General features: G+C 35.2%; 1 protein-coding gene across 1 annotated transcript in view; it reads right to left on the reverse strand.

The window, feature by feature from the left end:
- Positions 1–4617: 4617 nt before the first annotated feature.
- The window catches only part of ACSS3 (acyl-CoA synthetase short chain family member 3), a 123125-nt gene continuing 102869 nt past the window's right edge, over positions 4618–24873 (reverse strand). Inside the window, exons 12-16 of the mRNA XM_045553301.1 lie at positions 18506–18587; positions 15718–15840; positions 6003–6102; positions 5738–5913; positions 4618–4855 (exon numbers count right to left, since the gene is read on the reverse strand). Coding sequence (XP_045409257.1) covers positions 4787–4855; positions 5738–5913; positions 6003–6102; positions 15718–15840; positions 18506–18587 — 550 coding nt within the window. The 3' untranslated portion in view covers positions 4618–4786. The remainder of the gene's footprint in view (positions 4856–5737; positions 5914–6002; positions 6103–15717; positions 15841–18505; positions 18588–24873) is intronic.

Consider the following 24873-nt stretch of genomic DNA (forward strand, 5'->3'; position numbering starts at 1 on the left):
TACCATCTAAGAAGAAGAGCAGTGAAAATCTTTGGGAAGACTGAATCCTAAGGAAGTAACAACCAAGTGATGATTTATTAAAAGCTGAAAAATGTGATTTTGGGGGAGTCAGATATTAAGTTTGATTAGTTTACTACAATTGTAATAAAATGCTTAAGTCATTTGAATAATAAACATTACCCACATCATAAATTCTGTACAACAGATGCTTTTATGAAATGAAGCCACTTGTTTTTTCATGTTTTATTGTAATATACTAGACATTTATGTATTACTGTGTATTTCTTTTTAAATGTGTCTTATGTAAATGGATATAAATATGATTTTTTAAAAAATAAAATATATGGTTCATGGAGTCTCAAGTGCAAACATTTGACAATTCCAAGTACTGTTTGTATTTTACCATTCCACCATTTTTACAGTTTTTGAATTGTAACAGTCAAATCAATATGTTTCCTTGGAGCATGTTTCATGCTTCAACATGTTTCTCCTTCAATCTGTCAATACTTAAAGCTGAACACCTGCCTCTGATCATGTAAAAAAGAATGATTTAACCTGGAACTGGAGCCAAAAATAGACCTTTAAAGGCAATCAGGGATGTCCTATATCTTTAGAAATAGCACTGTGATGGCTCGATCTCCTTTTCAATACAAAACAAAGCCAAACTGTTTACAAGAGTCAAAAGCAATTATTTAAAAATTTATATAAAAAAACCATTATCTTCTCTTGTTACCTGTGGACCAAGGGAGGAAAAAACTTCTTTACTAAGAACCATGTGTTCATTCAAATACCTTGAACCGCCAGCCAGCACTGGACAGTGAATGTCAACCACTTCAGAGTCTGAGGCTTATTTCCAATGGAAAAAACAAAACCCCAGAAACCCCTTCCTTCTGTCAATATAACAGGGCATTAGCCAGACTCATGTCTAATGTTATAAGCTTTTAGCCGAAATGGCCTTGTTGCGACTTCCCTGAAGTCAGTTTTATCAGAGGAAATAAATGAAAGACAGAATGATTAACATATATAGTGTATAAAAGTATAGAAGAGTAATCTCTTCCCTGTGGCTTTATTTGGTGGTGTTACTGTTGTTTATTCTTTGTTTATATGGGAGATTTCAAAGTAAAACCTATTTAATAATACCATTTATCTGACTGCTGATTTTCTGCTGCTTGATCTTACTAAGCGCAAGACCTGTCATTAGTAATTTCTCTTTTGTATTTTAATTTGCTATGTTTGCACGTACATTACATTTGTTTTGATGTCTATTTTTGTTTAACAGATTCAGTCAAAAGGTAATGGTAACATAAACCCTCTCCATTGTCAATAAAAAAAAATACTTCCAGTTCTCTGTTGAAGCTCTGTTTTCTAGTCACATAAGGTTTGGCAATTTACATGAACCACAAGGAAAAGCATTTCTTTAGTGACTCTAATAGTTAGCGTCAAAATTGAGTCTGCCACAAGAGGGAGTACTAAACTTGCTTATGGGAGTGAGTCTAAATTTTCTAAAAATGTGTCCTGAGCAGAAACAATGGAAAAGAGCTTTCTACACTCATCTGAACATGGGGATATTTAGTCACAGAAATTAAATGTAACATAGGAACTACAATATTATAATGCCATAACTAAAGTTGTATCTGCTCTTATACACCACTCAATCACTAAAGACAATTTCTTCCTTTTAAAGATCAAGTAAGAAATAAATATTAATCATCTATAATAGACCGCAACATAAATTGATACAAAAGATCCAGCTACTTCCTTCAAAAAAGCATAAAATACGCACTAATTTATAAGGTAATTACCACTAAATTCTAAAATTCACTTAAGAGATTAAGTTAAGAATCTCAATGCCCTTCCTTTTTTTTTTTTTTTTTTTTTGAGATAGAGTGTCACTTTGTTGCCCGGGCTAGAGTGAGTGCCGTGGCGTCAGCCTAGCTCACAGCAACCTCAAACTCCTGGGCTCAAGCGATCCTTCTGCCTCAGCCTCCCGAGTAGCTGGGACTACAGGCATGCGCCACCATGCCCGGCTAATTTTTTCTATATATATTTTAGTTGGCCAGATAATTTCTTTCTATTTTTAGTAGAGACGGGGTCTCACTCTTGCTCAGCCTGGTCTCGAACTCCTGACCTCAAGAGATCCACCCGCCTCTGCCTCCCAGAGTGCTAGGATTACAGGCGTGAGCCACCGCGCCCGGCCTTCAGTGCTCTTGCTTTTGACCATCGACATTATGAATCCTCACAGTTTTAAAGAGCAGGGCCTTTCAAATACAATTTTATATAAAGTAAACTGCTTTTTCAATGAAAGGCAGATCTCATTTGAATACATTTAACATATTTTAATGAGCAAAATAATAGGAAAACACTTACCTATAAATTTTGAAAGTAGTTTATATTTTCATTTTCCCAATGTCTGACAGTAAAAATTCCATTAAAATGCCAAAACAAGATAACATATAATTTATTTTAGCAAATTTAAGTATATTGCATTTTCTAGTACCATTATATTTTTGTTTTTAAAGACATATTTAATTCAGAATATTTTAGGTACTATATAGGGAAAGTGATTCATAGTTAGTATTAAAATAGAAAATTCCTTTTTTTTCCCCAAATTTTAAGCAGTCTGATGACTCAACTGTATCCTTTTTGCTCCATTTTTAGTTACATGAAAATAACAGTATTTTTCTGACACCACAAATGGGATAAATTTTCTCAATGAGACACAAGAAACAGCCAGTTCCTTAGTTGCATGCACTGTTTTCCTACCTGTTCAATTTGAAAATAACCTACTTGCTGACGTGCTCCTTTGGATTGATCACCAGGAAAAATGTGCAAGAGGACCAAAGATGTAACCTTTACACAATTCTCGGATCTGCCTGAGTTTATACTTTGTGAATGAACAATGATACACATTCAGCTGAAGAGTGTGCCATTTCAAATTAACTGAATCTTCTGTGGACAAAATAAGGAAATACATTTGTACTGCCAAGACATTAAAAATGGATTATTAATAAAGACTACAGTTGTGATAACGCATAAAATGTACACAATAGGAGACATTGTTCAAGGAACTCAACAGCTTCAAATTGTAGAGTGTCTATCTAGTTGGCTTAATTCAGGCTACTAAAATAAAGGGAACAAGTAGATGAATACATTTCTCAGGTATAAAAATAAAAAGGGCAACTTAAGCAAATAGGAATTTACTTTGAGAAGCCATTTATTTTGTAACCTTCAGTCCAAAAAATGTTCACATTATCAGAACATTTTTATACAAGTTGTAAGTTATTTTTACGAAACAAACAAGTAAACAAACTCGTATCTATTATCTCTCACATATATTTTTATGTACCAAGACTATTATGTCAAGACAATATGCTCTTGAAAATAATGCTCCTGATGGACTAAAAAGACTTAAGAATACTTTGAGAATCGCCTAAGCTTCAATGAGCATGATATACTTTTGTGTTAAAATGCATTATTGGATAACTGATGACATGTAGACCACTAAGTAAGCCAAATATTTAATTACCTACATCTATCTACTCTAGTTCCCTGGCACATTACCATAAGCTTATTAACAAAGATTCACTTTTCAATTATTTTTAAAAAATACTTGAATTTTATAGAAGTGAAACAGAAAGACACGTTTGGACATTACAGTATTTTTAAATGAGTTATTATTTAAACATTAGAGATTTTACATAAAAATCTGGATTTTTGGTTTCTCTAAAAAACCAGAGGCTCTTGCAGCAGGGACCTGTCTCCCTCCTGGGCCATATTCTGCTCGGACTGAGTAGAGGCTGCCCCCTTAGGTGGAGCAGACATTCTCCAGTGTTCACTATTCCCGAGTGTCCTTTTGATACTCAAACCAAGGGGCTCAAGCTTACTTGCAAAGCTTCTTGACATTAAACTACCTGCCTGGAAGGCCCCGTGGTCTTTAGTGTAAAAACCTTCACATTTTTTCTTTAAGAGTTTTCCTTCCACCCTACCTCATTTGTGCATCATTTTTTGTTTGTTTGTTTCCACTGGAAGCTGTAATTATTAGGAAGTACAATCAGCTAAGAACCTGAAACAAGTGGAGGGGCTCCCAAGAGTCCTCATGTCTACGAAGAGATTGGACTAAATGACCTCTAGGTTCTCAGCCAGGCGTGTGATTTCCCTTGCCAAAGTAACAGATGATCTGAAGGCAGAGCTTTAACCCTGGTGTCCAGCCTTCCCTCCCGAAACAAATGGCTAGACAGGCCCTCCTACTTAGATAACAGTTTCATCTGTTTAGATCATTACCTAAATTTCCCATTTCATCTATTTTATTTAGAATAGTGTGAGCAGCTAAAGAATATTAGAACATATTTAAAATTTCTACAAGGAAAATTTTAATTATTATCTGACTTGGACTTTGAGTGTTAGATTTTGGATCAAAAGCTGTAGATTTTTAATTTCAGGAAGTGGCTCTATATTAGTGTCATTTTAAATTAAAATGTTTTTGCAGGAGTACAAATTTTAAAATTCATACACTAGATACGTTTTTCTTAAGTTAAAGCAGTAGACAACATAGAATGAAGCACGTTACAGGCAACTGACAACAATGCTAACAGTGTCAAGTGAAACAGAAGCCAGAGGTCTTCCACTAGTTTTCATTAGATTTGCTTAGACCAAGTTTTGCAATTCACAATTCTGTTTGCAAGTAATTTCTATTTAAATATTTATTTCTGGGAAATAACTCAAATAACTTAATTTCAATTTAGAAATTAACCCAAATTGACTCAAAATAGGAAAAAAAAAAAAAAAGTCACGGGGCCTGCTTCAGTACTTCTTCTATGTGGCCAAAAATGCTGGGGTCTTCAATCGTAGAAGTTACCTGGAAAGAAATTTAGTGTCCAATAAATGCTCTTCCTTAAACCTCTTCTACTCTCCCTGTACTTAAACAATTACATGCAATGCTGTGTTCCCCATTATCTTATAATATTCATATGGAAATTTTCAAAAATAGGGAATTTTGAACCTAATAATTTAAAATTCATCTATAGTCAGTTTTCCAGAGTAATAAAATAAATGATTCATTAGCATGACTATTGGTCCTGGAGGATACGTTCTCTAGAGTTCCTCTTAAAAGGAACTATTTGTTTCTATAGAAAGAAAATTGGGGTTGGGATTTGCTTATACAACCAGTCCTTACTGTTGCATTGCCTTTTATTAGATCTCAATGTACATCTATGCACACATAATGTGTACACAAATTAAAAGAATACATATGCTTGATTCAGCCTAACGTTTCCTAAAATAATTACAAAAATAATTAAAAAGAACAGGATAAGTAATTAGCATGTATCGAGTAGAATATTTCAAACATCTATTGCTAGTCTTAATTGTTTTACTTTCTCATTCACTAATAGCCATTAATGACTGTAATGAAGGAAAATGTAACTTTAATTCAATTGGATTGAGTTTCCACAAATAAGTTTAAATTTAACTGATAATTACTAATAGTAAAAATATTTTCCCACCCTGGTTCTCATAATCAAAACATATGTTCTTAACTAATCTGAACTTCTTTCTAAAACCCTCATTCCTGCAGAGAGAATGGCTATGAAATTTCCCCCTTAACATTAAAAAGCAGTACATTATATGTTTTCTAGGGATGCAATTCTTGTTTGAGAATCAATTTTAAGAACTTTGCTAATGTCAAAAAAGTAGATAAAAGCAATTCAGAAGCCGGCGTTAAATATCCTTGATAATTTACCTTGTACGGCTTGCCATTGACAAGGGCAGAGAGAGCTGATCGGGGAATTTTGCCAGATCTGGTTTTAGGTAACTGTTTGACAAACACAGCATTCCGAAAAGCAGCCACGGGGCCAATGCTCTGTCTAACGTGTTTCACAATTTCCTCCAAAACTTTTTCCTCTGTTACATTTATATCTAGGAAGAAAGTTCAGATGGTAAGCACTATAATAACCTTAGTTAATCATTCAGGCCCCAAACAATTGGAGGATACAAAGATCTCTCACCTTTTTTCAACACACAGAGTGCTAAGGGGACGTGACCTTTCAAAGGATCTTCCTTGCCAACAACAGCACAGTCTGCCACCGTACCATGGGAAAGGACTGACTGTAATAAGAAAAGGCATCCATTTAGAATATATATGCATATGCATATAATTTCAACTGGGAAGAAATACATGTCAGAGAACCCAAAAATCCATAGCTGCCTGCCCAAAAATTTACCAGTAATTCACATCATTACTACCGAGGTGAATGATTAGAATCTCCACGGCAGTCGCTGAAGGTTGACAGTAATTAAGATGAATTGCTCAGCTTACCTAGAAAGTAAGGAGGTTATTTCTTTATCTCAATTGTTTATTAATGAAGTCAGAGGAACTGTGTAGTAGATACCATATGTAAACAAAGTGCAACAGGTCTCTGCAAACAGGTAGCTTCAAGATGATTTACCCTTAATGCTAGCTACCATAAGCACACCTTCCAGAGGTATCCAAGGCTAAGCAGCGATTTTATTTTTGAGTCTGTTAGTAAACAATGAACAGACCATTCCTTCCTCTAGTGGCCACCCATCCAGAGATGATTTTCCAGGACTTGAAAGAAACAGCTGCGCATAGAGAGAAGCCCCAACATCAGATAATCACCACTGTTGAGGAACCATTTCCAATTGCTCACCCTAAATGCCTTAAAAAGCAAAGCAGATATCTACCGGAATCACAAGAACCCACAAAGTTGAGTAACTCCATGAAATACAGATACTTTGGGCTAAAAAAAATTCTGCTTTGATGGAACTTTTAAAAATGCATGTTCAAAAAGTCCTTTTCTGAGAGATTAATATTTATTTCAGTGACTCCAAACTTTAATGGTGAGAGAAAACAGTGAGCAAACTTGTGACCAATATCACATTTGGCAGCATTTATTCCTTGTTTTATTCATTGATTCACTCAACAAATATTTACTAAATGCCTCCTGTGTTGCAAGCACTGCTTTAGGTTCAGTGGTAATCAAAAATAGACAGAGTAGTGTCTCAAGATACTGACAATCTAGTAAGGCAGACAAATATTAACAAACAACCATGCATATTTAATTATTATAAATGTCTAAATACAAGAGTGGTAAGGGAGGAAATAACTTGGGCTATTTATGAGAGATATAGCCAAAGCAACCAACTTGGCAGAAGAATATGATTCTCAGAGAAATATTCCCTTAAGAAATGACAATGAACAGATTTGAAGACTAAGCTGACACTGATCATGCAAGGAAGAGGGGGTGAGGTAAAAGCTCTGTGGAAGAACTGCACAAGTGGCATTCATACCTGAAAGAAACCAGTATGGCTGGAAAACTGAGAGTAGAAAAGAGTCAGAATGGTGCAAGAGGCCATGGAGCTACAGAGGTAGATGGGGGCTGTGCTAGGACGTTCCAACCGTTACGTTAGCATCATTGCGAAAGCAGTAAAGCATTTGCAGGAGTTGAGGAGGAGATGCACGATCAGAGTGGATTTTTTAAACAGACTTTTTTTAAAAGTAGTTCTAGATGCACAGCAAAATTGAGCAGAAAGTAGAGTTTCCACATACCCTCTGCCTTCACAGACACATAGCCTGCCCCATTATCAAAATCTGCACCAGAGTGGTACATTTGCTATAATTGATGAACCAACATTAACACTTTATTACCACTTTAGTCTATTGTTTACATGACAGTTCACACATTTTGTACATTCTATGGGCTTTGAAAAATGTGTAAGACATGTATCCACCCTTACAGTATCACACAGAATAGTTTCACTGCCCTAAATAACCACTGTGCTCAGCTCATTCATCCCTCTCTTTCTCCTAATCCATGGCAACCACTGATCTTTATACTGTTTTCAAAGTCCTTTTCCAGAATGTCATATAATTGGAATCATTCTGCATGTAGCCTTTTCAGATTGGCTTCTTTCATTTCAGAGCGGAGTCTGAAAATCACAACCTTACTTTAGTTTCATCATGGAGAATAATTAAAGGATTGTTGAGGGTGGGTGTCACTTTATGCAGGGAAACCACCTGAAAGGCTACTATTATAATAGACTAAGGTCATAGTAGTGAGTATAAAGATTTAGAGTTTCTTTAGAGGTAAAACAGACAAAATTTGATGATAAATGGGACATAGGGCATGAATAAGGCAGAGAGGGGTTACAGATAATTCTGGGGGTTTTGGCTCAAGCAGCTCGTTGGTGGTGGTGCCATTTTCTAACCTAGAAAATGCTAATGAGGACCAGGCTTAGGAGGAAAGATCACATACTAAGTCATTGAGGTGTCTTTGAGACAACTGAGTAGAGGCAGTTGGATCTTAGGAGTGACTTAATCTGCAGATGCACATTTGGATATCATTAACATATAGATAGTAATGGAAGCTATAGACTTTGATGAGGTTATTTAGGGAGAAAACTGGGAGAAGAAAAGAGTGAAGGCCTAAAGGAACTCCAACATCTAATGACCAAATGGAAAAGGAGAGGCTGGCAAGCTAGAATAAAAAGGCATAGCCAGAGAGGTAGGAAACACACACACACACACACACACACACACACACACACACTCAACATAATCTGGTACATGCCACTTTCAAGTCCCAAACTTTCCATGAAGATTTTTTTTTTAATTAAGCCTAGTTGAAAATGATCTTTCTCTTCTCTGAATTCCTGAAAGACTCAATGAACTTCTAGAATGTTCGGTACAAATGCAGTATAATACCTCACATTGCCCCTAATTAAACATACAAACCAACATTTCTCCTAATGATAAGCATCCACAGGCCAGGCGCGGTGGCTCATGCCTATAATCCTAGCACTCTGGGAGGCCAAGGCGGGTGGATAGTTTGAGTTGAAGAGTTCGAGACCAGCCTGAGCAAGAGCGAGACCCCATCTCTACTAAAAATAGAAAGAAATTAGCTGGAAAACTAAAAATACATATAGAAAAAATTAGCTGGGCATGGTGGCGCATGCCTGTAGTCCCAGCTACTCAGGAGGTTGAGGCAGGAGGATTGCTTGAGCCCAGGAGTTTGAGGTTGCTGTGAGCTAGGCTAATACCATGGCACTCTAGCCTGGGCAATAGAGTGAGACTCTTGTCTCAAAAAAAAAAAAGAATCCAATTTGAAGTATTGGGTTGTCAAGGTTAAAATCCATGTAGTTTTTGACTCCTGCATTGCTGAAGGTAGTATATGTTGAAGAAATGATTTTTGTATTACACGTTTTATCAAATTATTTGCTGAGGTAAAGATGTCCACTCCCTTTTATCCATTAGTTGAGCCTAACTAAAAAGCTGCTAAATAATACTGTACATACTATACAACACCATAGTCTCCCACTGCTTCTATTTGAACTCTCAAAATGTTCCCAACAGCTTTCTCATTTTTGACAGTCTTGTTTACTTTTAAGGCCCATATGTTGAGAGTAGAGAGACAAATTTTATTGCCAGATATCTGTTTTGGCAGTTACTATAGTCAGTCAGCAGTCACAGAGAAGAATACTTTGTCTGTAGGAGAGGAGACAGGATACAGACTTGGAAGGCTAGAACCTATAATTCTGACTTGGCATTTCCTTAATGAATAAAAAGCAACTCTTCTACCTGGCTAACCAGAGTTTTAATTACTAAAAAAATATTAAACTATTCATTTGTGTCATGAGTTTCTATACCTGCGTTTCTACAATACCAAGTTATCTGTTCAACCCACTGTAAAAAAAGATCAATCATCCATATATTTGGTCATCAAATAATTATGACCATAATTTTAACTAAATTTAATGTCAAAACTTCTAGTTTTTCCAATCTTTCATTTTGTTATTTTAATTTTACCATGTTTCTACGCTTAGTTTTAGTGCTTTTAGAAGTAAATGGGTACTTTGGCTTCTTGGGCAAAAGGTATGATTCTCACTTTGAGAGCCAGAAGTGGATGGGAAAACACTGATTCTTTTTCTATAAGGACAGGGAGTATCTTAAAATCAGAAGTAATATATAACACAATTCCCTATAATATAATATCAAAGTTTCCCACTTCAGATATATTTTTAAAAATCTGTGAGAAACTAAAATCATTTTCAAGAATTCTGTGTCATCTCTAAATGAGGTTCATTATGATAGTGGATTAAATATATTAATCTATCAGTTAAAAAGATGCCATAGAGGAAGGGAGGCAGCTTTGTATGTTGGTCCCACAAATAATATTTGCATGCCAAATGATGATTTCAACAACTGAATCATTAAAAGGAAAGCATCAAAATATATCTTGGCAACATTTAAGGGACAGAAGCCAACCAAATGTCCTGTGGGGGAAAAAATATCAAAGGCCACATTCATGCATTCCCTCCAAATAAAATCTATGAAGCATCTGTGATTAACTGGCATTTAGGTACCTAGAAAAGTCATACAACTTAAAAGGCAATTGTCTCACCACAAGAGAGCATATATTAATAAATGTTATGATAATATGCCTGGTAACTGCCTGACATTTGTTGTTTCTAGGGTAGTGCCATTTCTGTATAGGTTTTAATGAATTTAAAAGGTTTCAAGGCTTCAGTGGGCTAACCTACACAGATTTCTCAATTATGTTTTTAAGAATTTTAATTTAATAAAAATTAGTTTAAATCAAACACCCTCATAAAATAGGAGGAGCCAGTCTGCCGTGGGAGATTGTCTCTTCAGTGGGAGAAGAGGGACTTTTTCATTTCCTCTGACACTGGAGTAGTCTAGGAAACTGTCAGAGAGATTCCACATCCTCATCAATATTCATGGCAGTACTCAGGAAATATTCAGCAACTTTGCAATTATTTAAATTCATTTAATGCTGGGTAAAATTGAAATTGTAAGGTGTATTAGTTGGGTACACAGTCACCTCATAGAAATATATTCAATCTTGAAGAAATCATTCCTAAAATAGCAAACAAAACAGCTAGCCTGAAAAACAAACAATGACACTTTGGTCAGAAAAACCTTTAACAGGGCAAATTATAAGAATAACACTGCCCTAGTCTTTAAATGCAATAGTTTAACTTTAGATTTCCAAGTTCCCAAGGATATTATTAGCAGGATTATTTAACAAACTGAAACTTAAGTTGCAAGTGAAATAACGAAATCAAGGAGCCCAACTTGTTTCCTGCAAACATCTTTGCATGAAAAGCCTTTTTTGTTCTCATCATAAGAAAATGGATCCCTACAATAGCTTTTATAAATTTAAGAGGACATTATCCTTGCAGATCCCAAAACAAATGAGGGCCTTCTGTAACTATTAAGTCTATTTTAACAGTTGATTAATCTTCGAAAGCCTAACATCCAGCTAGAAATTTAGGAAATTTTGGTGGAAGTTCATAAGAGAATTGTGTCTGAAATCTGCTACTTTAAGACTTCTGAGTCAAAATTAAAAGGCACTAATGTGGTTCTTGCTCAGTGTCAAATATTGGAACTTATTCTTTCTATCTAACAGTATGTTTTTACTCATTGCCCAAACTCTTCATCTCCCCCCACCCCAATCCTTTCCAGCCTCTGGTCACTGTCATTCTACTCCATGGGATCAAACATTTTAGCTCCCACTTATTAGTAAGAATGTGAGATATTTGTCTTTCTCTGCCTGGCTTATTTCATGTAATATAATGACCTCCCTTTCAATTCATATTGCTGCAAATGATAGAATTTCATTGTCACATGGTATTCCATTGTGTATATATGCCACATTTTCTTTATCGATTCTTCTTTATCCATGAGCACGTAGGTTGATTCCATACCTTTGCTATTGTGGATAGTGTTGCAATAAACATGGAGATGCAGATATCCCTTTGAGGTATTGACCTCCTTTCCTTTGGATAAATACGCCAGAGTGGGATTGCTAGATCTTCTGTAGTCCTATTTTTAGTTTTTTGAGAAATTTCCATACTGTCTTCTACAATGGCTATACTAATTTACATTCCCAACAACAGTGCGTATGAGTTTTCTATTCTCTGCATCCTTGCCACCATCTGTTATTTTTTGTCCTTTCATAGCCACTCATAAAATTTTTTCTTGAGGAAACTAGAAGAATAGAGGTATTTTCATTCCATATAAAAACAACATTCAGTCTATTTTTTTTCTGCAAATGAAACTTTCAATAGACTAAGACCTCAATTCCTAGTTTAAAAAGTCACAATGGAATTTACAAAACTTACAAAAGTAGTCACCATTGAGAACTCTGGAAAAGCATTTAAGTGGTAAGTTTGGGCATAAAAGCTGGTTATGTTATCAGTATGGAAATTTCAGGCAAATATTAAATATCAATTTGCTAAGCAATTTTTCTAGAAGCTAGTAAAAGCCAGTAAAGGATATCAATTCACAACTCTCAAAAAGATTCCAAATACAGAGAGGACAAACCTGATATTAATTGAGATTTTTCTTATTAAAAATAAATATTCAATAAAAATTAATCATTTAATTCATATAAAGGGAGATGTTAACTTACAGAGTTAAGGCCTGAGAAGTGTCCTATTATACACCATAAATATTTCAAGATGTAGTGGCAAATTTCTGTTAGATGCCAACAATTCTAAAATATTTTTCTATTTTTCCATTTTAATTGCTTATCTTCTGTCAATATATAAAAACAATAATTAATTGCAACCAAGTAAGGTTTATTTCAGGAATGCAACACTGGTTCAACAGTTGAATTAATTAATGTAATTTACATAAGGCTTAAAAAAACACATGATCCTATCAATAGAGGCAGAAAAAAACACTTGACAAATTCAACATTTATTCCTAATTAAAAAAAAAAAAAACCTCAGCAAATTAGTAATAGAAGGAAGCTTCCTCAGTTTGATAAAGGATATCTACAGAAACTCTCACAGTTAACATCATTTTAATCATAAGATACTGAATGAATGCGTTTACCCTAAGATCAGGAACAAGACAAGGGTATCTACTCTCACCAGTCTTATTCAATATTCTACCCAAAGTTCTAGCCTGTTCAAAAGGCAAGAAAAAGACATAAAGGACATTCAGATTAAAAAGGAAGCAATAAAACTGTCACTATTCATAGACAACATGATTGTTTACACAGAAAAATCTCAAAAATCTACCAAAAATCTGCTAGAAATAAAAAGCAAGTTTAACAAGATCACAGATTATGCATCAGTATACAACAGTCAATAGTATTTCTATCCACTAGCAATGAATAGTTGGAAACCCAAACTTCAAAAAATCCTATTTACAATAGCTAAAAATTAAATACTTAGGTGTAAATCTAACAAAAGTTATTCAAAATCTGTATGCTAAAGCACAAAATATTTATGAAATATATCAAAGACGACTTACATAAATGAAGAAATACAAAAAACTCATTAATTGGAAGACTCAATGTGGTTGACATGTCAATTTTTCCTAATCAATCTCTAGGTATAACACAATCTCAATCAAAATTTATGTATGGATTTATTATAGCCATATGAAAGCTTATTCTAAAATATATATGGAACTCATAAAGGAAACTATAGCCAAAACGATACTGAAAAAGAAAAGCAGATGTGGAGGACTCCCACTATTTGACTTTAAAGCTACGGTATCAAAACAGTATAGTACTGGTGAAAAGATGATCATATAGATCAAGGAAACAGACAGCATACTCTAAAAACAGACCCACTTCAATATTATCAGCTGATTTTTGACAAAAATGAAAGCCAATTCAATGGAGGAAGGGCAATCTTTTCGACAAATGATGCTGGAACAATTGGAATCCATTTTTTAAAAATAATTCCTTAACGTACATCTTGCACCATATTAAAAAAATTAATCCAAATGTAAATGTAAAATTACATAAAATGTAAAACAATAAAACTAAATGTAAACATAAAACTATAAAATTCTTAGATGAAAATAAAAGAGAAAGTCTTTGTGACCTTGGGTTAGGAAAGAGTTCTTAGATACAGGCCGGGCGCGGTGGCTCAAGCCTGTAATCCTAGCACTCTGGGAGGCCGAGGTGAGTGGATCGTTTGAGCTCAGGAGTTCGAGACCAACCTGAGCAAGAGCGAGACCCCGTCTCTACTAAAAAAAATAGAAACCAATTAGCTGGACAACTAAAAATACGTAGAAAAAATTAGCCGGGCATGGTGGCGCATGCCTGTAGTCCCAGCTACTCGGGAGGCTGAGGCAGGAGGATTGCTTGAGTCCAGGTGTTTGAGTTTGCTGTGAGCTAGGCTGATGCCAGGGCACTCTAGCCCAGACAAAAGAGTGAGACTCTGTCTCAAAAAAAAAAAAAAAAAAGAGTTGTTAGATACAACACCAAAATCATGATCTGTAAAATTAAAAAACATGGTGAATTAGAATTCAACAAAATGAAAAATTTTTTTGCTCTATTAAGGGCAATTTTAACCAAATAAAAAGACCAGCCACAGTCTAGAAGAAAATATTTGCAAATTGCACATCAAATAAAGGACTTGTATCCAGAAAATATAAAGAACTCAAAAAAAAAAACTGAATAAAAAAAAAAACCCAATTTTTAAAAAGTGGACAAAAAATTTTAACAGATATATCACCAAAGAAGATGTATGGATGGCAATTAAACATTTGAAAAGTTGCTTGATATCATTGATTATGGAAATCCAAATTAAAAGAACAACGAGATACAATTACGCACCTATTAGAATGGCTTAAATAAAGAGTAAAGATAGTACCAACTTCTGGAAAGGATGGGAAAAATAGGAACCCTCAATCATTATTGGTGGGTATATAAAATAGCAGAGTCACACTGTAAAAGAGTTTGGTAGATTTTTATAACCTTAAACACACACTTGCCTTATAACCCAGCAACTCCACTATAGGTATTTATCCTAGAGAAATGAAAACAATGTTTTACACAAAAACTTGTACTTGAATGTGTACAATATCAATTTTTATAATTGCCCAAAACTAGAAACAACACATAAGTCCTTCAATGGATGAACAGATACATAAGTTCATTAGTATACCCACACAATGGAATACTACACAGCAATATAAAATAACAAACTATTTATACACGCTATAACATGGATGGATCTCAAATGCATTTTCCTAAATGAAGTAACTCAGTCTCAAAGGTTACATATTGCATAATGCATTTATGTGAAATTTTTGGAAAGACAAAACTTGGGAACAAAGGAAAATCAGCAGTTACCCCTCATGAGAAAATTCTTTGACAGTGTGGAGATTGTTCTGTATCCTTTCTGTGGTGATGGTTACAATAATCTATACAAGCATAAAACTCATAATATTATACAACAATAAAGTAGATTTTACTCTATGTAAGTTTTAAAATTTAAAACATTAAAAAAATTTCTGGGGACTTTATGTGATTTACATTGGAAGAAAATTCTCAGGATTTAAGAGTATAAAGCAATGTTTAATTCTCATACCACTTAAAGACCATATGCAAATCTGATTGCCAAGCAGGAGTAAATCAAGAAGCTAGAAGCAATCAAGTAGCAAGTAGGAAGTAGGAAATGTATACAGGCTCTTCCGTAAGAACAAATATATGTAAGTGGTTAAAACTTACTATGACCCGAGCAGGATTGGGGGGAACGTGGAGAACATGAAAATCTACACAAGAAGAAGTGAGGTAAGAGAGCTATAAGAGCAACCTAACTTCTGCTAAACCTGGTAACTTTCCAGGTGGAATGACTTAACTTCAATATTGTCTTCAGTTTATCTCTGTTCCTAAACACTACTTGGAACAGAATGCCAATATTTATCAGTACCTCTTCAATGGCACCTGCAGAAATCCTGTGACCTGCAACATTTATTACATCATCAACTCGAGACATAACATATACATAGCCTTCTTCATCCATGTAACCAGCATCCATGGTATCATAGTATCCCTGAAAATAAGAATAAATAATGGTTCATCAGCATTTTGGATTATGTAATTATTTTTAAAATTGGTAAAGTATAAAATGTGATAGAAACAGATTTACTGTGCGCATTTGACATTTTTCATAATTAGACTATGAAATTAAATTACTTTTTATTTTGAAAATTTACTAGAATCTCTTTACTCCTCTAACAGCCAAGAATAAGTTAAAGTGTTTTTATATATGTTCAAGTGTTTGAACTTAGAGTTGTAAAGTTTATGAACCCAATTCCTTTTTTTAAATGGAGAAGTAATAGCTCAATATTTTTAATATACTTTAGTATTGCAAAGTAATTCTTTGATAGATTTTTTCTTTAATTGTATTAATTTTAAAGGCTTTAAAGCGCCCTGTGAATAATTTCCAAATAGAGCACTAGTTTAGTAACATGGATTAGCATTGGATTCAATCTTCTGTGAAATTTAATAGTAAGTATGAAATTTAATTTTTACTCAACTCAAAGTAGCACATTCTTGCTGGTCCAGAAATCACAACAGAATGAAGAATCAAAAAGAATAAGAATTAGAAGCATAGAACTATTACTTTCTTTAGTGCTTCTGAGTTATCCTGATACCAATGCTTAGTAAAAATCCTGGAAAGTCACTCTTTGTATTTCTTAAACTTTCTGAGACCCATGATGCTCATCTGTTAAATAGGGTAATGAGCTCTGCCCTATAGGGCTTCTGTGAATTAGACATGAAACAGTGTGTATAAAGTCTAGAGGACAGAATCTGGCACATCATGAGCCCTCAATAATTGGCAGCTTTTACTACATTGACTACTGTTATCACTATTAGACAGGCAACCTAGAGTAATTAGTATTTAAGAGCATGAACTTCAGAGCCTTACTATTTCCATTCAAATCTAAGCTCCATCAGTTCTATGTGAATTCTGGGCAAATTACTCAGTTCTTCTGTTCTGTTAAACTCTCAGATGAGAGGTTTCAGATAAGGTAACGAGGAAGAGTATAGAGTCACTTCATATAGTTTAACCATAAACTGGGGTTTTCAGGGAGCTTTCCATGTTAAAGGTGTTCATGTTAAAACCACATGCAAATCACCTGCTATTGTAAGGTTATAATTAATTATATCAGTATCTATCCTCTAATGTTTTAACCATGGCCCGTCAGGCAGATAGATTGGGCTAACTGGAGTCAACCATACTGACAAATCTCCCCTGCCACAGTTTATCAGAGGTATGTTTAATCTTGGCTACTGAGGTCATTCAACTCTAAGATCTCTTTCTAAAGAATGCTATTTTAATTCTTATCATTTGTCTAGTTGATTAGTTGTGTCCTTCACTCACAAATAATAAAGATGGAATGCTAAATACTTGGACAAACTTTTCCTATAAAATTCTGGTCATTCCTTTTTACTTAGTGCATAATGAGGACCAGGTATCACTCTTGGGGAAAGAAGAAGCAGTGAAAGGACAATAGAAAGATGATGGTGGGACCTTGACATGTATCATCAACGTGGTGCTATTACAGATACAACCCACATTACCCTGGCATGGAGCAACAAGCCAACGATGAAATAAAAACAGATTGATTAGAACTATTATTGTTCCACTGAGATGGATAGTTACAATTCAAATCTCACATTGAAATGTAACCCCAAAATCTGCCGGACAGATCATGTCTAATTGAGGACTAAATAGTTGACCATTGCACATAGATGAAACATGAAACAGGAAGACTTTGTTGTCCGGGGCACTGGAGATTGGGCTTTGAAAGCACTGTTTCTATCCTGTACCTGTATTTTTTAAATGGAAATTTATTTTATTTTTTTTTTTTGAGACAGAGTCTCACTCTGTTGCCCAGGCTAGAGTGCCATGGCATCAGCCTAGCTCACAGCAACCTCAAACTCCTGGGCTCAAGCAATCCTCCCGTCTCAGCCTCCCGAGTAGCTGGGACTACAGGCATGCGCCACCATGCCTGGCTAATTTTTTCTATATATATTTTTAGCTGTCCAGATAATTTCTTTCCATTTTTAGTAGAGACAGGGCCTCACTCTTGCTCAGGCTGGTCTCGAACTCCTGAGCTCAAACGATCCACTCGCCTCGGCTTCCCAGGGTGCTAGGATTATAGGCGTGAGCCACCGCACCCGGCCTAAAATGGAATTTTAAATAAAGAGTTCAGAGAATATTCAGGAAAAAAAAAATGTCAAAAATAGATAAAGAGATGGAAAAATACAACTTCTGGGCAGGCAGAATGAATTTTGCTCACATAGCCAGGAAAAGAGGAGGTTAAGGGGTCTTCATAACATTGTATAATTCTGATCAGTTGCTATCAGTTGGCACAGAGGAATCCAACGAAGGAAATAATATAGAAAATCTCCCCCCAAAATTTATTTAACAAAAAATGTCCTGGCACTGAGGACTGTTAAATTTTAGGAAAGCTGCTAAGAAAAACTAAGAAATTTCTATGTCCAGAAACTGAATAAATATAAAAATGGTTTATTTAGATAATTGTGATGTAGGTAGGCATTCTTATCCCTGAGAGCTGGGAACTGGTCCAGACAACCTTTAAAAGTTTCTTTTTCATCTATGATTCTAGAAACAAGTTTTTCAATGTAATAGGCAAGAATTAAAGAAAAATACATAAGAAGATGAAAAGGCATACTAAAGTTCTTACTGGAAATTTTTCAAAGTATAAATGCTTGAATGCTTCCTGATTCTTCCAGAGTCCTGAAAAAGCCCCAGGTGGTAACGGCAACCTTATGTAAAAACAGAGCAGTTAAAAGTGTCATGAACATGGAAATAAAAACAGATTGATTAGAACTCTTATTGTTCCACTGTGATGGATAGTTACAATTCAAATCTCACATTGAAATGTAACCCCTAAATCTGCCGGACAGATCATGTCTAATTGAGGACTAAATAGTTGACCATTGCACAGCAGAATTATTAAAGAATGACTGTAGTTTCTGGAAAGTGCACAAAAGGCACACACATTTGATATTTAAATAGTTATTAGCAATAATCATTTCCATAAGAAGCAAAATATCTGCAAAAAGAGCAAAAATGCATCATTGAATCATTTTTTAAGAAAAATATCCTTTCACTATAGAAAAATAAATTCATTTTTTGAAATACCAAGGTAACAACCATCACCTTTGCCTGTCTCTTTGTGGAATGAAATGTTTTAATTAAACATCCTGTGTACAATCTTATCGTCACAATCAACAGCTGTTCCCTCTTCTATTCTTTCTTTTCATAACCATCCAGACTTATGATTTCTCACTCCTATGGATACTCAGAAATACTTGAGCATATAAAATATAAGGAATAATACATCTTCTCTTTCCAGCCAACTTCCTCTTATACTTTCTTCTTTCCTTCATAGTGTCAAGCAGGTGTCACACACATGGGAAGGGCTTAATCTTTATCGCTCTGTCTACCACCATCCATCTATGTATGTTTACATTAATAAATGAAATTCTCATTTTGGTTCCTTACAGAAAGTGCCTACTAACAAAGATAACCACTCAAATTGTTTTCTGGGCACAGAAAACTTTTAGATACTTTATAGTCTGGAAATTTAGATAGTAAAACTTGAGGATGTTTAAAAACCTACCCTCTCGTACTTACTTAGTAGCCTTCTCGGTTATATTTCTCATACTGGTTCTATTTCTCTGGAGAACCCCGACTAGTACAATAGGCATGTGGTAATGGCTGAGTTATCAAAGTTGTTTTGTTTTGTTTTTATTAAGAAGAAAGGATTTAATCATACCTTTGTCCTAGGAACAATGCGGAGGCTAGTGTGATGAACTGGGTAAATAGAAGCCACGGTAATAAGAGGATGGAATTTAAATGTGAGGGATGAAGAAGAGACAAAAATCGAAGCTAACTCTGAAGTTCTATTCTAGATCAATAGTGATGCCAACACAAAGAACAGAATGTCATAAAAGCAATATTTTCAGGACAAGTGTCATATTGGGGATTGTAGAAGTAAAGAGGAGACAGAAAATTTGGCTTAGATATTGAATTGTAGGAACCGGTGCTATCATAGGTGGAGCTATGAAATAAGATGTCAATAAATACGTGCCTGAAAATCAGAAGGAAGATGAGGCTGGGTGGATATAGTGATATGTCCACCACGTGTAGCTAGGTAATTAGAGAAATCTCAGAAATTGGTAAGATGATTCAGGGAGAGAGTATAAAAGAGGAAGGAGAAATATAAAGTCAAACATCAGTGTTAAAGAAATGTCAAAGGAAACAGATCATTGAACTAAAAGAAAAAGAAAGTCAAAACTGCATCAGAACCAGAAGAAAGCAGTATCTTGGGAGCCACTGGAGTACAGTTTTAATAATGAGGGTGTGTTCAACAAGGTCAAATGAAATGCAAATTTTGCTTGAAAGTGGATTTAACACTGGTCCTGGAACTTAGTAATCAAGATGTTTTGAGTATTCTCAGGATTGTCATTTCAACGAGGTGGTGAAAGCAATAGTTGGAGTGATTAATGAATAAACAGAAAGCAAGTAAGTGGAGGTGGTAAGGTTAGACTACACTTTTTAAAATTTTGTGGGTGACTGAAAGGAGGGATATTTGTCAGTGGTTTAATGCAAAAATGTAGGCTGATTTAGGATGGAGAAGATTTGAGTGGAAGTAGCCAGTGAAGAAAGGATGTAGGTATGAAAGAGAAGAAAACATCAAAATTATTTGATAGTTTTATTTATTCATTTACTTATTTATTTATTTATATACTAACACGTACATTAATTTTCTTCATTCAATCAATATTTGTTGGGTGTTTGGTAATCCTCAGTCACTGTGCTAGGTATTTATGGTACAAAGATATACACTATGGTCACAGACACATGGAGATCTTGGTACCTTTGTGATCTACATGACGTTTAGTATTTTTAGAATACAGATAGGGAGGAAGACTGTAGTGAATGATGTCTACTCCATTAAATTAATGAAATAACATCAAGTGTAAGCATTCAAGATGTTCACTGGGCAAATTTTATAGCAGGTGGTTAAATTCTGCAGTGCTAGGAGCTCTTGGAAGAGAAGTTTTTTTGCTACTCAAGGTGTGGACCTGTTAGAAATGGCATGTGTGTTTATCCCAAGTTATTTTTGAGATGCTCTTAGAAAACTACTTCCTTATTCACAGGTCTAACTGAAGGAAACAAGATACGAAATTGCAATCAGTAATTGACAGGATAAAATAAGGGAATACTTTTTGTTTTACATTAACAAGGTATGGGATCTTTAAAAATTCAAATGCTGTAATTTGAATATTGAAAAGGGTCTTTAAAGAGGGACCCCTAGAAGAAGCCATATAAGGTTCCTACAGAAAAGCAAAAAAGAAAAAAGGATTTCAGAATTGGGAGCATTTATGATTAGATACACACACACACACACACACACACACACACACACACACACACACATGCAGAAGTTCCCCCTTGTTCATGGGGAATATGTTCCAAGGCCCCCAGTTCCAAGATGCCTGAAACTATGGATAGTACTGAACCCTACATATATTATGTTTTTCCTTATACATACATAGCTTTCTTAAAGTTTAATTTATACATTAAGCACAGTAAGAGTTTAACAGTAATAACTATTAACAAAATAGAACAATTATAATAATATGCTAGAATTACTACTCTTGTGCTTTGAGGCTATTATTAAGCAACATAAGGGTTACTTGAACAGAAGCACTATGATGCCACAACAGTCGATCTGATAACCAAGGCTACTAAGTGACTAAGGGTTGGATAGTGTCTAGGTGTGGATATAGTGGACAAAGGGATGATTCATGTTCTGCGAGAAACAGTGCAAGATTTTCTCACACTACTCAGAATGGTGAGCAATTTAAAGCTTATGAATTATCTATTTCTGGAATTTTCTATGTAATAATTTTGGACTATGGTTGACCACAGGCAACTGAAACTGTGAAAAGTAAAACTCCAGATAACAACGGACTACTCTGTGTGTGTGTGTGTGTTTCTGTGCATGTGTGTGTGTGTGTGTGTGTGTGTGTGTGTATGTGAGAAGAAAATGTGATCAATGTAGGAAAATGTTAGAAGAGAAGCAATAAGATAAAGATAGAAGTTAGGTGTATATGAACTAGAGCAGATTTTATTCTGCAGCATTCCAAATCAAAACCTTTCTCCTTATTGTTACCCTAAGGATTATTCCACATTATGTACAGGTCTTCCTTCTGGAATAGTGGGTGCTCTGGGGCCCATTTTCTGAATAATACTTTTTTCCTGTAGTTTCAATAATATAAAAATGTCTTGGACTGGCAGAAGGAAGGGAAAGGTACAAAAATACTAAGAAATGTGCTGGTTAATGCCTATACACATCCTTCATGTTTGAAATCAAATGCTACCACCCTGTGATACCTTCACCCACTCTCCCAAGCAGAATAAAAACGGGGGTTTTGTTATAATTCCTCCAACGTGAGTCAGGACTTCCCCCTGGCGAATATCCTTTCCAAAGAGACCATTCTGAAGTGGGAAGAGGATAACTGAGGCAGAAGTGACACCTATGTAGGAGGGAGGCACCAAAGTGCTGAGAAGTCCTTAAATAGCTAGGGCAGGAAGAGAATGCCCATCATCCTAGAAGGTAACACATTCCTGACCAATCTCAAATATAGAACTCTTAGATGCCTTCTATTCCTACTCTATTGGGAAATTCCACAACAACAGAAATAAACTAGGACATAACTCCTGTTTCCTTTAGAATTCTGGAGTTAATTCCTAACCTTGCACCCCCTATGGGATCCTTTTCTATGAGGTTCTTAGGCTTTATTGAGATTTTCATATGAAGTTACTTTTTATCTCCCAGAAGATACTGGCCAGGCCATAATTTCTTTATTCTGGGGCAGACAAAAGACTGAGCAATAACATGAAGTCTAGCTGTATAACTGATGATGTTTAGTTTCTCTTGTCTAAAATAAGGATAATATCTGTCTCATGCCTACCTCACAGTGTTGTAATATGGCTAAAAAGAGGTCATACTAAAATCTGTATATGAGATTTAGAAAGGAACAGGATTATAATTATGTGACACGTTGCTTTTACTCAAAGCATACCCTGATGAAAATATGGTTGTCCTGGTCCTTCCCAAAGATGATAGCACAGTGACTGAATCACTTCTGTGAAGCTATAAAGACATGAACAAACATCATTAAGGGCCAAGAGTTCTATATCTGAAGAATGAGAAATTGCCAGGCACTAAAGAAAAAGCCACTGGGACAATTACACACAGCTCTCTTGTACCTCACCACGGCCTGCAGGGCACAGGTCAGGAAATAGCGCAGGGTAGACAAGCCACACTTGCAATAGCAACAAAGGATCTGGTCAGAGAAAAATGTATACCCAGCAGAAGGAAAGAGCCAGAGAACTATGGCTTTAATAACAGTGAGCGCTGTGGTATGGAGGAAAGCAATTGCAGCTAAAATTTTCTTTCATGCCCTGCTCTCTGTTGCCTGGAAATTACTGACTCATAGTTTTATTTCTGCACTTTGGAGCTCTGGATGCAATTATAGGAGCACTTTCTAAAATTCATGAGCATTTTGAATTCATAGCAATTCAGATACCATAACTTTCTCACTAAATTAACTGCCTTGGAGTAGGTTTCAAAATCAAAAGAATTTTCTAACATCCATATGAATGTGAAGTTATTTCTTCTACTGGAAAAGTAAATTCTATGAATGCAAGTAATCTAGTAAAATCCTAAAACTGCAGGACTCCTTTTTATATCTTAGGCATTATAGTAGCTTAGGAACTACTAAAATGTGTACCTTTTCGTAACAGGGTTCCCAGGAGAGTAAAGCAGTGATTTCCAGAATGCAGTAACAAACAAGGTGGAAAAATCAAAGTGGATAAAGAGGATGTTTTGGTTTTTGTTTGTTTGTTTCCATATATCACTATTTCTATATATGGACCTACACAAACAAGTCTTGCTGATGGATGTTAAATATGAAAACATCCTACACACACTGCAGGCAGCAGTTGAGATGCATGAATGCTGTTCAGGCTGATGAGTTAGAGTGGAATGGCTGCTGGCAATGTGGGTTTCAAAATGCAATTCTTGCTCACATAGATAAAAATCAGTTTCCCCAAAAAGGTTGAGGAGAGAGAGAGAAAGAGAGAGAGATGACTTGGTGGTCACCTTTTTTCATTCTGACTATTTCTACCTCACATTTCTATTAATAATACAATAACATATATAATATTTTCAAATATCTAGTTTCACCATTAACCTAAGGGAGGAATCAACTTCCACTGTTTGTCGTAACATGTTGCCTCCTCAAGTAATTTATAATGAAATCTCAGAACGCTGGAGATCTGTCCCGTAAAATTCCCTGCTTGGGAATACAGAGGGGAAAAAAATCATCCTGAATTGATGACAATCTAAACCATAGAATGCTTAAGGCAATAGTTGTGTTACTTTCAACTACTTGACATAACACTAATGGCTACAAGAAAAGATTATAGTTTATGTGGGGCACTGCTATATTTTATTATCTCTGAATGGATGTGGGGCAAAGCCACCTATAATTAGAGTGACAGAACCTACGAGGGGTTTAAAATTGGGCTGGCATCAAATGCCACCTCTGGGGTCTACAAGAATTGTTTTATGAAATGGATGACTCATATAGTTAGGAAGTTATATGAAAATATATGCTGCTAGAGTGCTTTGAAAAGCTCTTGAAAACCATGTGATTCCCTAAGCAAGCTAAACATCCACCCACAATCATGTTCATACTATTAATTTCTTTAGCAAGCCCTCCCCCCTCCCCTACTGTTTTTACCCCAAACAGGTCAAATTTGAACCAGCTCTATGTTAATATGGATCATGATTCAGAAAAATATAAATGTAACTGGTATATTCAATATTTAATTTTTGGATATACTGTCTTAAAATTGAAACTTTAAAAAAATTAATACAGTACTTACATGTTTACTGATAACATAAGAACATGAGAAGAATTGTATCATAATGTGTATCTCTTCTATTAGCTTTCTGTAAAGTTAAAA

Source organism: Lemur catta, chromosome 6 (assembly GCF_020740605.2).
Source record: "Lemur catta isolate mLemCat1 chromosome 6, mLemCat1.pri, whole genome shotgun sequence".
NCBI classification, from domain to species: Eukaryota; Metazoa; Chordata; class Mammalia; order Primates; family Lemuridae; genus Lemur; species Lemur catta.